The following is a 14,442-nucleotide window of genomic DNA, read 5'->3' as shown; positions in this document are numbered from 1 at the left end:
GCTTGATGTATTGGATAAAATGATATAAATTTTATTATGAAACCTTAGGTGCATTAATAGTATCTTGACGGTGCAACAAAGGAGAGACACATCTACAAAGGAGGCGCGACCCTGACGCCACCGAGCGTAGGGCCTGGCAGTGTGAGGCCACCATAGGGTCACAGCGATGGCGGCAGCAGCACGACGGCATAACGCAACCATGCCAGAGTTGACCAAAAGAGAAGGAAAAAAAACATAGTTAGAAGGAGAAAGATCACTATGAAAACATTTGAGTAAATTAATAATAAAAAGAAATAAATAATGAGCAAAAGGAGAATAACAACAGTCCATACGGCCATTGCCAGTGACCAAGGTGCCCATGCCGAGGGCCAAGTCTGGCTTTGTCGGCGACCAATCTACGACGTTTGGAGAGGAAGGTTTAGAGAAGCAGATACATGGAAAAAGAAACAAAGGTGTGGAATAATGAAAAACAGAAAATAAGAATAATAATATATTTTTACTTTTGTTAGACATTGGACAAATTTTTTACAAGAGTTTAGTGAGTTATAAGTTTTTGAGTATTTATTCGGTCTATCATTTTTTATTTTATACTATCCTTCAGCCATTTTTTAAATCAAAGTTGGACAAATATTTTTGTGTTGTGTTGTCCAACTCCTTAATTTTTAATGAATCAAACATACTCATAGTTTGTCTCATGCCTACATGATAGTAATTTTTATTTTTTATTTTCATATAGGCTAGATATTTATATATCTGCACCCATATTCTTATCTACATTTTACTTATATATAAAGCCAACAAATCAATAAAATAAAGTACCAATTAAAAAAACACTACAACTAAATTGAAAATCCACTTTTAAATCATTTAATATAACAAAAAAAACATTCAAATATAACCTAAAGTCAATTAAACATAAGTCAATAAAAATAATATTATAAATATAATTATCCAACAAATTATTTTTAAATATAATTTTTTGATCATTTAATATCATGCGAAAGTATCATTTAAGACTTGCAAGAAAATATATTAAAATTAATTAACTTATAATTATATTTTACATGTGATGTGATGGTACTATGAACAATAGTTCAAAACAAAAAAAGAATCAAGTATATAAAAATGAAAAACTTGTTTGATGAAACTTGGACATGTGAGATAAAAAAATATATATTTCCATCAATTTATATTTTTATTTGACATATACTAAATTTTATGGATGTGTTTAAATTTTATGTTAAATTTTTTTTATAATTATTCTTTTTTTTCTTTGAGATATATAACGTTACTTTATCTAGCAATTAAAAAAATCAAAAGTTATGATGATTAATAAGATTAATTTTCAATTATCCATTCACTCACTAATAACAAAATAAAAAAAATCATCAAATAAAATATGATTTATCTTTATTTTAAATTCAAAGCAATAAAAAAATATTACATTATATTTTGTGTGTTACAATGATAACAACAAGTTTCAAAACCAAATCTCACTTAATCTAAAGTGTTTTTCAAAAGGAATGATCCATAATGGACATAAAAAATGAGAAATTGTGTATCAATACAAGCTTAAATTTTCTCACTTATTATTAAATTAATGATTAATAATATATAAAAGATATTTTAATTAAATTAATGTATATAATAGGTGTGGACGAGATAAATCCTATAGTATCGTAGCCAAGTCTATCCCCGTTAAATGTTTACGGGTAAAATATTGGCCTTGGATCCATCCCAATAAATGAGTATTTATCCTCCTTATCTATAAATATTTTTGTGAGTAGTCTTCGTGCTCCCCAACAACAAAGGTGTTTCAGCAAAATAATTATTTATGTCATAAAGTTGTTCCAACTGAAGATGAGAAGGCTTTTTCTCTCTCTCTAAAAGCAGTGGCCATCATGTTCTCTTCCTAAACCCTTTCAATCATCATTTAGCTCTGAAAAAAATAATAGAAATTAAAACGAAAAATGTCCTGGCTCTTCAAGTCCAACCACCCTGACCCAGAATCTTCTAATCTCCACAACCGCACCGTTATCCACTCGTCTTCGCCGCCGCATCCCGCCGCCGATCGCCACGGCGTCAAGGACGACATATCGCATATTTTCCGCGGCGTCGCCAACTTCCTCGCTCCGCCGCCGTCGTCTTCCTCTTCCTCTTCTTCTTCTTCTTCTTCTTCTTCTTCTTCCTCCGCCGGCGATTCCTCCTCCTCGCAAGCTCTGTCAGGAATCCGGAACGATCTCGTGGAGATCGGCGGAAGCTTCAAAAACTCTCTCTCGCGCATTTCCTCGAACAAAGCCGTCACCGGAATCTCCAAGTTCGCTTCGCAGTTGTTGCAGTTGGAGCCTGATCAACAACGGAGCAACGATGACGACGCGGTGCCTGGAACGACGGAAGATGTTGTTCGTTTCGTGAAGGAGATTTCTGCGCGGCCTCAGTGTTGGACTGAATTCCCCTTGCCACTCCATAACGGTACTTCGAGTTTGGTTCGATAATTATACGTGTTATTTGTTAATTGTTTTGATTATGATTCTCTGTTATCTGTATAATCTGATTAGTAATTAGTGATTATGATAGAGTTTGTAATTGCTTGAGTTAATTGTACTCTTAACTTAATCGTGTTCTCAGACGTGCAGTTTTTGGGTGGTGCCTCTCTGGCTAATTGGCTAGATCTCATGAGTTTCGTGGTCGTTTTTCTAAGCTTATCATTGCCTTCTTAACGAATTTATGCACAGTAGGCAAAAGAAATGAAATTGCCAGTGGCTAAAATTGGTATAGCTTATGGTTTTGTGTGATTTGATTTCATAAATAAATACGAATCCTGAGTAAGTTAAATTGAGTAGAGATATAGAGATTGTGACGGATGCGTAGTTTATAATGCTCTGCTGGAAAGTACTGTCTCTTGCCAAGCTGGTAGGAATGCAGGACACATAAAATCCCATGTACATTTTCTCTTTGTCGCTGGTAGCGATGCCTCTTTCAGAAATTTGTACTGAATCAATGTATATAATTTTTGGACAAAAAGAATTGATAATTTAAACTACTGATAATGATCAATGCCAGTGGCCATGCTTCTAGAGTATGACTATGAAGTAATAGCTAGCTATGTTTGGATGTGAATTCCATTGTTGAAAATCTCAGCCACTGACATTTGGCTAAATTGTCAGGATCAAGCAATGCTAACAAAAAGGTTTTGGATTCAATTCCTACAGTTAGACTTTGTTGGTAGGTCATTTTTAAGTACCTCTGCCTGTAAGCTTTTGTTAAGGCTTATGGCATGCCTTAACCATAGTAAGGGACAACCTCTCCTCTTCCTATACTTTTTCATACTCAAAAAGTATCTACTGTTTTGTTTATACATGAAAGATCTTGAATGCATAGCTTTGTGGTCCATCCATCACATTTTTCTTGGTTAAGTTTAGTGGAGGAAAGGAAACCCCCTTAAGTATTGAGTGGATTAAATTTCCAGGGCTGTTGAACTTTTATGCTTCACATTGTAATGATGGTGTATGAGATGAGCTTACAGTTAATTCGAAGACTATCTATTATCTATGAATAAATGAGATGTCAGTTGAGGGCGAGCCCTGGTGCAGCGGTAAAGTTGTGCCTTGGTGACTTGTTGGTCATGGGTTCGAATCCGGAAACAGCCTCTTTGCATATGCAAGGGTAAGGCTGCGTACAATATCCCTCTCCCATACCTTCGCATAGCGAAGAGCCTCTGGGCAATGGGGTACGAAGTTTTTTGAGGGCGAGCCCTGGTGCAGCGGTAAAATTGTGCCTTGGTGACTTGTTGGTCATGGGTTCGAATCCGGAAACAGCCTCTTTGCATATGCAAGGGTAAGGCCGCGTACAATATCCCTCCCCCATACCTTCGCATAGCGAAGAGCCTCTGGGCAATGGGGTACGAAGTTTTTTTAAATGAGATGTCAGTTCAAATAATTTTTATTTCCTCTGCATCTCATATTATATATATCTGAGTATTTTCATTTGTCTTGAAATATTTGTCACTTTAGAAAATCAAGAGTATTAATTATTGTTTTCCCAATAATACCCTTGTTTATTTTTATCTCAGTTAAATACTTAAATGAATTCACAACAAGATTTGAACTCATTTAAAAAGTATAATTTTATCAAAGAAAGTCATTTATCATAGTAATTTATGTAATTAATAATTTCTTAAGAAGTGTGCATTATTAATGCAGTGTATTAATCTAGTTCACGCTCCCAATCAATACAAAGTCCAAAGTGCTTGTGTCCTGCTGAGCATATCTCTTGTTTGACTCTCAAGCAAATGTTCTTTGAATAAAAGTGGTTTTGAATCTTTAGTTTTAGATAGCATGAATCCAAGAAGCCAAAACAACACTGATATTCCTTTATTTTTATTCTAACTGAGTATATATTGAGATTTAATACTGAAATTTCATATGTTGCAGCAGATTTTGGCATGTCCAATTCTCAGAGAGAACATGCATTGGCTATAGAGCAACTGGTACCCGAATTCATTGCACTAAGACTGAATCTTTGCAGTTACATGAATGTGGAAAAGTTTTGGATGATCTATTTTTTGTTAATACTTCCAAGACTAAATCAGCATGATTTTGAGCGCCTATCAACTCCCAAGGCAAGCCATGTTTATCCAATATTGTCTTATTTTCAATTGATTATCTTGAATATATGTGTTAAATTCCTTTTACACTAAGGACAAAACTTAGATACAATACTTTAGTTACTGTTTGTATGGGACTAATCAGTTACTGTCTTTGATAAAATTATACTTTTTAAAAGAGTTACTGTTTGTATGGGACTAATCAGTTACTGTCTTTGACAAAACTTAGATACAATACTATAGTTACTTTAGTTACTGTCTCTAATCAGAATTGGAATTTTACCTCAGTAATCTATATAATAAAATCTCCATTAAAAGATTTTGCGGATTACAAAGGTAAAACTTCAATTCTGATTAGAGAACAGTAAAAACAACTCCCTAGGTACTATATCTAAGTTTTCTCCTTATGTTGATGCAGTTGTATCTATGTGAATCTTATTCGTGCATGCTAATCAGATTAGTCAATATACTCTATGGAATGTGTTATCTGTTGTTTTTGTTTTTAGGTATACAGAACCACAAACAAATTATTGCATGCTGAACATCTATAGTACTCATTGGTAGTAAAAATTTGTTCCACCCAAGAAATACAAAGCACTAGTACAAGTTATACTTGATTCTATTTTTATATGCTTAAATGAAGTGTTCCTCATCCTCCGGTTCCCTATGCCATCTTCTTTAATGCAGCTTGTATTGTATATGATACCTGAGTGAATACAGCCCATATACTGCCAGTCTCAGCATGGTCTGGTTATCTTTTTGATAAAATACCATAGATCATGGCCAGAAGTTCTTCAGTAGTTTTAGTGTTTGTTTGTCTTTTTTTTTTATGCCATTCTCTCCAGATGGTTTGTACTATGAAGTATTTTCACTTTTTCAGACTGTCTGGTCTACTGCTCCCAACAATTATGTGATTGAAGATAACATTATAGATAATAATCTCTTGTACTCTGTGTACCTATTTTGGTGGCAACGGTCTTTTAATCTGCTATATCATGCATGTTTTTCCATTATCTTTTTGGTTAGATTGTTGAAGCAAGAGATGTGCTTCTTCAGAAACTAGGAGAGAGGAAAAATTTGCAAGCTGGAGAACCTGAAAACCCAAGGACTGTGGATACATATCAAGAGGGTAGGGAGGACCGTGGAACAGAAAGTATCTCATTTGAGCAAAATCAGATATTGACTGAGGTTACAAACGCAGTAGAGGGTTTAGAAGTTGATGACACGGTTAGCACTGAAAAATGGTTGGAAGATACAGACATTGATGCTAGTTCATTGGCTTCCTGTACAAAACTTCAACAGGAAGAGGACGTCTCATTCAGTGACCTAGAGGATGATAGGAGTTATAGCTCCGATAAATTATCTGGCTACAGGGAGGCGCATGACATAAGGGGTTCATCACCTGAAGGTGCTACTAGTGACTGGGTTCGGCTGCGTGAAAGTTCTGAGAGAGATGGCAGGAAGAAGGTTATCCGTTTGAAGGGTAAGGATTCAGAAGATGAGTCAAATGATTGGCTCACTGTTGATGATTTCAATTAGATAGTCTTTTCTTGATTCACCAAGTTGTAAAGGTTCGATATTTACCCCCTTCTCCGTGGTTCTGTATTTAGGGAGTACAAAATTATATAAATCAAAGTATTTCTTTTCTTATTCACACGTACATATTTCTTGTTTGTACAAGGCATTGGGTAGACAACATTCAATTTTTGAAAGTGTACAACGCAAATAAAATCAAGGATTTCAAGAATAATTGTAATTTGTAAATTTCTGTTAGTCGAACGTTGACGTTAATCTGTTGACATAATTTATGGTTTTGAATTTAACTTCGTACATGTTTGGATTAAAGTTCATGAATCCAAGTTTGAATTAAAAGTATGTTGAAAGCTTAAGTTTGTTAAAAAATAGTTTACTCAACATACATGATTTATGTTTGAATATTTTCTTCTAAAAAATGAACTTGTTTGAATTATTCTATTTTAATTAAAAGTACTTTTTAAGTGTATAAAGTGTATAATTACTGAAAAGGATATGAAATTTTATGATGTAATATTTAATATGAATTAGTATAATATTGTTAAAAATAATCAATAATCACTAAAAATATTAAATATTTTCATTAATAAATTATAAGACTCCAACAATGCTAATAATTAAGTTTTATATGCTCTAAATTAAAATATATAACACATTAACTCACGTTGAATTTTATATGGTCCGAATGTTAAAATTGTATATGTACATATTATTATATTATATTATGGCAGTACACATATCAGAATTAAATTTAAGGGCAGCAAGAACAACTCGTGGCAGCGAACATCAGAGCATAATTCTAAAATACGATTATTTATATACTGCACCCCTATATATATATATATATACTTCCTGCAATACGGCATGTGCTATATCGTTTTCCACCACCCCACGAGCGAGCCAACTTCGATCTCAGCCTCGAGTCTACTTATCATTCTGCTATTACACAAATATAGAGGCAAAATTGGAAGTTAATGGTTCCAACGGAAACGGAAGAATCAAAAGCATGCCATGAGTTGCTTGAGGCAAAGTTAAGTTGGACACAAACGGAGGTAGCAAACTTAATTTTGTGGACACCCAAACATGTGGGCAAACTAAGTTTGGTCCCTCAAACATACTTTTGAGTTGGACAAACTGAAAACCAAACATTGTCATGTTATTAGAAGTTTAGGTGTTTTTTTATATCAAAAATTCAAAATTCTTCAACGTATTATTGAATAATACAGTAAACATTTATAGTGGAAATATATTAAAGTTGAATTTTATCACGAAGAGGACGATTTAACTATCACGAAAGAGTTATCGGTGATATGTTAGCAACAATATTGACATTTTAAAAAATAGTTATAGTTTCTATATTGCATAAACATCATATATTACCTTCTATATAGAGTGCATCCACAATGCTTAATTACTTTCTAAAACATGCACAAGCCTAGATTGGTAACATCTGATAAATGATCGCATATCAATAAATTATATTCCCTTTTTGGTTGACCCAATAAATTATATTCTGAATAACTTAAATAAGTAGTTCAATGGTCTCAAAAAATAGTGCAATTTTTTTTTACTATTAGCCTCCAGATCTTATCTCCAGCACGAAGACAACAAGGGACCATGGCAGATGAAGGCGAGTATAATGTAAACGACAATGACGAAAATTATAACAAGTGCAACCCTGCATGAGGAAGAAAGGAGGATCATAAGAATTTGAGATCATTTTTAAACTTTTTTTAACAAAAGGCAAAAATAATTATTCTACTCCCAAAAATCCAGGATACGCTAAAAAAAGTGCAACAAAAATAAATTGGAAAAGTAGGTCAAAGGTATGCTCAACCTTTAGGGAATAGCTATTGGCGTCAACTTCATTGCTAATGATCCCTATTGTGGGTAAATTTTTTTTCTAAACATGTGTTTCTCACGGAATCATGATTTTATATACAAAATACTCAACAGAATAATAATTCTGTTTCAGATTTTATAAATGAAATGGTGATTTCATTGAGTATTAAAAAAAATATATCAAAATCGTGATTCCATTATAACCAAAAGTTAGGGAGGTGTAGGAAAAACTACAGAGGTAAAATGTATTTTCATCTCAGTTTCAAAAAGTGGTAGAGGCCATCAGCAATTGGATAGGGGCCAATATCAACTCCCCAAACCTTTATTGTGCAATTCAATAATTGTAAGAATGAATGGAAAGTTTCAAAGCCCAAGATTTCTATAAATTGGGTATAGACTGGCTTCATGAGCAAAGCACAAGATGAGATGCCTCTGTAAATGTAATGTGTGCTTAAAGAAATATTAGTATATACTAATTCTCATCTAGGACAATCAAGAAAACCTAGAAAAGTCCAACACTGATATATATTTTTCTTCCATTATCAAAATGCAAAAACTTAAGAATGAAATCAATTATGCAAAATCTGGATTGAATTAATACTTACGTTAGCCTAACATTACTCCACCACAGGTTATTTTTATAACGGCGGGACTGCCTTTTGAAACGAATCGAATTGCTATTCATTGCTGAAGTTTTCTCCACCAGCAGCTCCAACCGACCACCTCTCTCCAACACTTTGTCAATGTTGTCTATCATCACAGTTCTCACCTATCATTATCACACGTCAAATTAATTTTCAAGTATTAATTAGTCTTCAGATGATATCAAACAAATAATTCTACATTAATAGTTCGATTCTTCTACAGTAAAATTGTTCAGTATTTGGTGCCACAAACCATTTAATGACTTGCATAAGTAAATAATCATGCATCTTATCACACTAAATCTGACCTTACTTTGAAATTTACTTTACCACATCAAATACAAGAGTTGGTTGGAACTATGCAATTCCAAGTTTGAGTTTGTCATATTAAAATCATAAGAATCATAAGGTAAATTAAGATTCTTTAACCAAAGAGTATTTATAGGATCAATCTGCAGAATGAAAAATTGGACAAAGTATTCCAGAAGAGAACCAATTATAGACAAGGATCTAAGTGTAGATAAATCTAAATGTGTATATTTCGAACTTGCCTGAGTCATTTCACCTTTGAGACGGTTTAATCTGTCAGCATTTGGGTCATTGGAGTAATATTCCATCTGTTGGTTCAAGACCCTTGAGAACTCATCATTCATGGCATAGGCAGGAGCTGAAAGAATAGCACGGGCATACGTCTTCACAAATTTTTTATGAATATCTTCAAGAAATGCAAAAGGGGCTATTCCTGCAGAGATTCAAAGAGGAGATTCAATTCATTACAGCTCATTCAGGAATTGCAAACTTCAGTGCACAACAAATCAAGCAGGAATGTTTTTCTTGTGAACACTTTGACTCAAAACTTTGTAATCATTTATTCTGACTGCCCAAAAACATGTCTCAGAAATGATTTCAACCACCCAGTCACGTAACAACCAGCAATATGATGTCACAGTCTCATTACATTCTGTTTCAATTTCACCAACTTGATAAAAGTTCAAATGTGACATAATTCTCAATGTAAAGCATTTCACACTATCAGTAAACAAAGAAGTGTCATATCATTTGTATTTAGTAACTAAGGATTTTCAATTGCAATAAAAGCTTTCAACAGTTTTAAGAATAAGAGGCATCATAGTGTGTTGAAAGTCTAATTTCTAAAATGATATTCTGATTGGAAAACAATACAAACAACATCTAATTTATTGTATCCAAGTTTTTCCCTAAAAAGGTCCCTATACATATCAGTAATTAGTCAAAGCACCAACCACATCAACCTTAGATTATCATAGTTAAAGCTATTAGTATCTACTCTTTAAACTTTTATAAATTAAGTCACAAAAAATCTGAACATTGAAATCAAGGGGAATCAATAAGCAAAAAAGATTCTTGTGAACACAAAAGTAAGTACGCCTTCGTGCTTCCCACAAAAAAAAAAACAAAAAAAGAGTATGGGAAGGGACCATTAGCTTAATTGGGCCCATACGGGTGTATCTTGGCGCCAGCAGCTTCCCACGTGTTTTTGGCTATGGCATATGCCTTTCTTGATTGGACATTTTTAAGCTTCACATACAGTCTCATAACAGAACTGTAATTTTGGGATAGTATACATGATTTTAAGATCGATCAAAGAGAAAAGTTTACTCTAACAAACAAGTTACCTAAGATTGTCTAACAAGTTTACTCATAATTTCATTTCCTTCCCACTACAAGAAATTTTCGTTACATAATCAAATTCTGAATACCACTTGATTGGTTCAAGTGGAATTCCCCTAAAACAAGGTCTTAACAGTTTCATGTTTCAACGTAGAGCTCGCCCCACCATGTTATAGATGTTCCTAGCCATGTGTTCTAGACTGCAAACGAAAAAAATCTGAATCAACCAACAACCTACGACCTATATATATGTCAAACAAAACACGCGATTGCAATACATGAAAGGGCCAGGAATACTTCCAAGCACTTTGACAGCATCTATAGTTCAAAGATGAATGAAAAATTATCTGCATTGATGTTAAAAAATAAAAACAGCACCAAATCCATAAAAAAAAAAAAGAGCAAAAATTGAATCAATTCATTTGCACCCCCCAAAACAAAACATAAAGCAGTGTTGTTGGATCAAAAAGAGTTCGTTTTCCTACTAACAAAAATTAAGAATTAACATTTAATGATATAAAAAAATATTGTTTCATTGTTGTATTATTAGATTCACCAAGCGAAACACAACCAGCTAGCCTAGAAAACAATACTTTTTAAAAATAAATAAGAAAATAAATGAATGAGAGGAAGCTCTTACTTCCAAATGCATCATCAGCCATGCAAAGAACAGTGAGGCCATCTGTCCTCTTGACATGAAAAACATAGCGATCGTGGGAAAAGGAAACATTGGAATCATTATTGTTATCACTCCCTTGATTGATCTTGCTGAGTATCTGTTTGGCTACTACACTAGCATTACTCTGGGTGGCGCTGAACTCAGCCAGAACCACCTGCCCCCTTGCCACCATTCCATACAATATCCCCATTAATAATGGTTTGGTTAATTATTTTGGAGAGAAGAAGAAATTACCAAGAAGAAGGTAAATCTGCCAAAAGCCGTTTGTTGTTTCGGGTGGTTAGAAAAGGGTAACGAAATTGGTTTTGGTTTTGGTTTTGGAGGTGCAATTACACCAACACCAAGACAAGGATGAAGAGAAAACAATGTGTCCATTTGATTTGATTTAGTGTCCAAAAATGGGGTAAACGACATTATGGAAATTTGAAAGGAAACTCTGCCTCTACCCTTTTTCATGCCTACCATGGCATTTTCGGTGCCACCAAAATTGCCGGAAAACATGGACATAGATCCTACGTCAAAGGAATTCATAATTGTAACTTAAAACAACGATAACACCACTATATGGTTAGTCATGAAAATTATTTTTAAACAAAACAAATATTTATTCATTCAATCCAGCTAGGGAAAAAAAATTACACGATGTTACTCTCATATAATCATTCATTAAAATCCTTTTTTTTTTTTTCATCCATTAGAATCCTTTTTCTCTTTTCCTCTTCCTTAATTGCACTAAATAGTCTATAGCAAAAACCAAGTGAAGAGGAGTGTTACTGAATATTGATCTAGCTGGTACCGTTGAATCCAATTCCTAGAGCTATAAAAAAGGGTAACATGAATAGGGTTTCTTTATGAACTAAGGAACAAGAACACATCATGATGCATTGGGAGGACTAAGGCAAGAGGGGGACACGTACACGTTGGTTTTTTAGGGTAAATGAGTGTGTGGGTGTATGATTAGCAGTTATGAGCTGTAGGGTAACCCTTTAGGTACATCACATCGTCTGGCTCCAGAGAGGCACCCCCATGGCCCACGCCGAAAGATTACATAATGTTCACTCATTGGATGGGAGTTAAGATATAGTTTTGTGGTAATCATCGATACACTTTTATTTGAAAAATCACTTTTGAGCAAGGGATCACGTCTGCCTCTGTTTTACATACAGTTGTTTTATGGTAAATAGAGGTTAAAAATATTACATCAGCGAAACGTGAGTAAAACTTGTTTAAATTATGCTGTCATAAATTTTACATTGTACAAACCTATGTTATGGTAAATGCTTAATCAAACAAGTATTTCATATATTAACTTAATTAGATTGATTTTGAGAAGAAAATACACTCAATAATTAATACACTGGTATCAAATTCATTATGGTAATATTCAATATATTTGATTTTAAATTCAAATATAATCTGTTTTAGACTAAAGTATCATCAGCTTGTCTGGATTCAAGGTGACACCGTCATAAACCCGCATTTATACTTGAACCGGGAAGGTTTTTTCTTTTCTTCAGAAAACAGGAAACAGAGCCTATAATATGCAACAAATAATAATAAAAAATTCAATTTAAAATATTAAACATTTCATCCTGTGATTTTATAACGTAACTGAAACTATATAATAAAGCTTATTTTAAACTAAAAGAAAATACACCTCTCGAATAAATGCTTTTAATTTTTAATCTAAATTTATAATTTGTGTCAAAATAATATATACATGAATATGTTTGGCACACTACTTAAGATAGTTTAAAAGCATCATTCTCTCATAATTCCCTGAAACGTCTGTTAAGGACAAAACTATAAAGTTCAGACCGATGTTAAACCAAACAACATTTTAGATGTGGTGATCCTAAAGATGTAATGAAATTAATAACTATTAACTACTAACTTTTCAATTTTCAGTTAACATTAATTTTTTGGTTTTCAATTAGCTTTTTTAACTTTTAATTAACTTTTTAACTATTTTTTAGAATAAAAAAAGTAACAGAATAAAAAAACTATTTTACTAAACATAGCCTTTTAATGTTACTAATACTTTTATTTGCAAGGAGTTTTTATAGCGGAATCACTATAGTTATTTGAAATTGTTTCAGGTTAGACCTCTAAATGGCCCAACTTGGACAAGCTAATTAGTATGTATCTATTTTCAAGTATTTGCAATTACATATACCTTATTCACCTCAAGACTTTATATTACTCAATTAGATTTTTATGTAATATATTAACTAATTAGAAATTATCTTACACATAAATTTTAAAATAATTATTATAAAACAATTTATAATTAATTGATAATATTCAAAATATTTGTATTGTAAATGTATATCCTAATTAAATTCAATAACATGTATTTTTACGTCATTTTACATTTATAATTTTAATAAGTATTTTAATTTAATAAGTTAACTTTATAATTTTCAGTTAAGAATTGTTCTTTAAGTTTTCAAGTAACTAATTATGAACTATTTTTTATTACATTGGAGTAAAATAAAATATTATCAAATATAAGACCAAATTATTAAAATGCACGAAAGGCTTGATATATAATATTCTTCATCGAAAATTAAATATGTAGAAAATTAATACAATGGTTAGCAGGGTCATGTGTCAATTTTATGTTGGCTTAAGATGAAATAGAGATGAGATAACAAAATGTTTAAGAAAAAAAAAAAGAAGCTTAAATTAATCTTTTGCCAATGCAATCTCCCAAAAAAATGTTATGCAAATACGAAACAGATATGAGAGAGAGAAATTTTTTATTGAGACTTAGCCATATCATTGCACCACCTCTGTATTTAAGATCGATGACAAGGATATACTATGGTTGTCTCAAAGAGGATGAGATACCTTTTCTTACTGGGACCATATAATTCACATATATGCCAAATATATACACCCAGATCTCATTTATAAAGTTTTGTACGTGATCTGCCTCCTCCTGTAATGTGTTGCCACATGACAATTGCAGATCAATAATTTCCATCGGAAAATATATTATATTAAGTATCTCTACACCCACTTGCACCCGATGTGTCTACATACGTTGTTATATGGAAAATTTTACCAAAAAATAAAAAATCAATTTTGGCTGTACTTAATCCAAGTGCATGCATGGTCATCATAGGTAAACCACTAAATTAATTAAATCATGATTGAATCAATTTCACACTCTATACATATCAGTGTACGTTCACTCGGAAACCATAAGCTTCAGGGAATAAACCACAGCCATTAGTTTTTGCTGGAAAACTGAACCTCTACTTCAATGTTGCTGACTCTATTTGAAGAGTCTTTGACATCACAGACGACAAATGCCAAATGCAGATTTAATGTCTTTTGTCCGTCATCGTGATTCTGTGGTCAGTAAACAAATGCAGATTTTAGAGGGTCGGAGAAGTTTCGACACCGATCTAACTTCATTTTCAGATAAATATCACCCTGCATTTGCGTAACTTTCCAATCCTTTTAATTTAGAGAATAAC

At 32.8% G+C, this 14,442-nt stretch overlaps 2 protein-coding genes across 4 annotated transcripts; one reads left to right on the top strand and one right to left on the bottom strand.

Moving 5' to 3' along the window:
* The first annotated feature begins 1,786 nt into the window (after window positions 1-1,786).
* Window positions 1,787-6,379, top strand: LOC114376734. Of its 3 annotated transcripts, none has more exons than XM_028334981.1 (3): window positions 1,787-2,472; window positions 4,434-4,621; window positions 5,663-6,379. In XM_028334981.1, the coding sequence occupies exons 1-3, from the start codon at window positions 1,971-1,973 to the stop codon at window positions 6,143-6,145; spliced, it is 1,173 nt and encodes a 390-aa protein (XP_028190782.1). In that variant the 5' UTR covers window positions 1,787-1,970; the 3' UTR covers window positions 6,146-6,379. The 3 variants fall into 3 exon arrangements, with proteins under 3 accessions (XP_028190782.1, XP_028190781.1, XP_028190780.1); XM_028334980.1 differs by having other exon boundaries at window positions 1,789-2,472; window positions 4,437-4,621; window positions 5,633-6,379; XM_028334979.1 differs by having other exon boundaries at window positions 1,789-2,472; window positions 5,633-6,379.
* Window positions 6,380-7,457: 1,078 nt separating this feature from the next.
* LOC114375835 (vesicle-associated membrane protein 711-like) lies at window positions 7,458-11,462 on the bottom strand. The gene is made up of 4 exons (XM_028333697.1): window positions 10,916-11,462; window positions 9,177-9,367; window positions 8,587-8,750; window positions 7,458-7,817 (listed from the first exon to the last, which is right to left on the bottom strand). Exons 1-4 carry the CDS (start codon window positions 11,142-11,144, stop codon window positions 7,727-7,729), a joined length of 675 nt encoding a protein of 224 aa, XP_028189498.1. The 5' UTR covers window positions 11,145-11,462; the 3' UTR covers window positions 7,458-7,726.
* Between the last annotated feature and the right edge of the window lie 2,980 nt (window positions 11,463-14,442).

This window comes from Glycine soja, chromosome 11 (genome assembly GCF_004193775.1).
Source record: "Glycine soja cultivar W05 chromosome 11, ASM419377v2, whole genome shotgun sequence".
In the NCBI taxonomy this organism is placed as follows: domain Eukaryota; kingdom Viridiplantae; phylum Streptophyta; class Magnoliopsida; order Fabales; family Fabaceae; genus Glycine; species Glycine soja.
Note: the sequence above shows the minus strand (reverse complement) of the source record. Positions and strands in the feature narration are given on the sequence as shown.

What these genes read in the sequence shown, in the direction of transcription:
- LOC114376734 (XM_028334979.1), top strand. Translation starts at nt 1,971, where the DNA reads ATGTCCTGGCTCTTCAAGTCCAACCACCCTGACCCAGAATCTTCTAAT. An exon ending in CCCCTTGCCACTCCATAACG is followed by an intron (nt 2,473 to 4,433) that starts GTACTTCGAGTT and finishes CATATGTTGCAG; the next exon opens with CAGATTTTGGCATGTCCAAT. An exon ending in AGCGCCTATCAACTCCCAAG is followed by an intron (nt 4,622 to 5,632) that starts GCAAGCCATGTT and finishes CTTTTTGGTTAG; the next exon opens with ATTGTTGAAGCAAGAGATGT.
- LOC114375835 (XM_028333697.1), bottom strand. Translation starts at nt 11,144, where the DNA reads ATGGGGATATTGTATGGAATGGTGGCAAGGGGGCAGGTGGTTCTGGCT. An exon ending in TCAAAGGTGAAATGACTCAG is followed by an intron (nt 8,751 to 9,176) that starts GCAAGTTCGAAA and finishes TGATAATGATAG; the next exon opens with GTGAGAACTGTGATGATAGA. An exon ending in TGGAGTAATGTTAGGCTAAC is followed by an intron (nt 7,818 to 8,586) that starts GTAAGTATTAAT and finishes TTCCTCATGCAG; the next exon opens with GGTTGCACTTGTTATAATTT.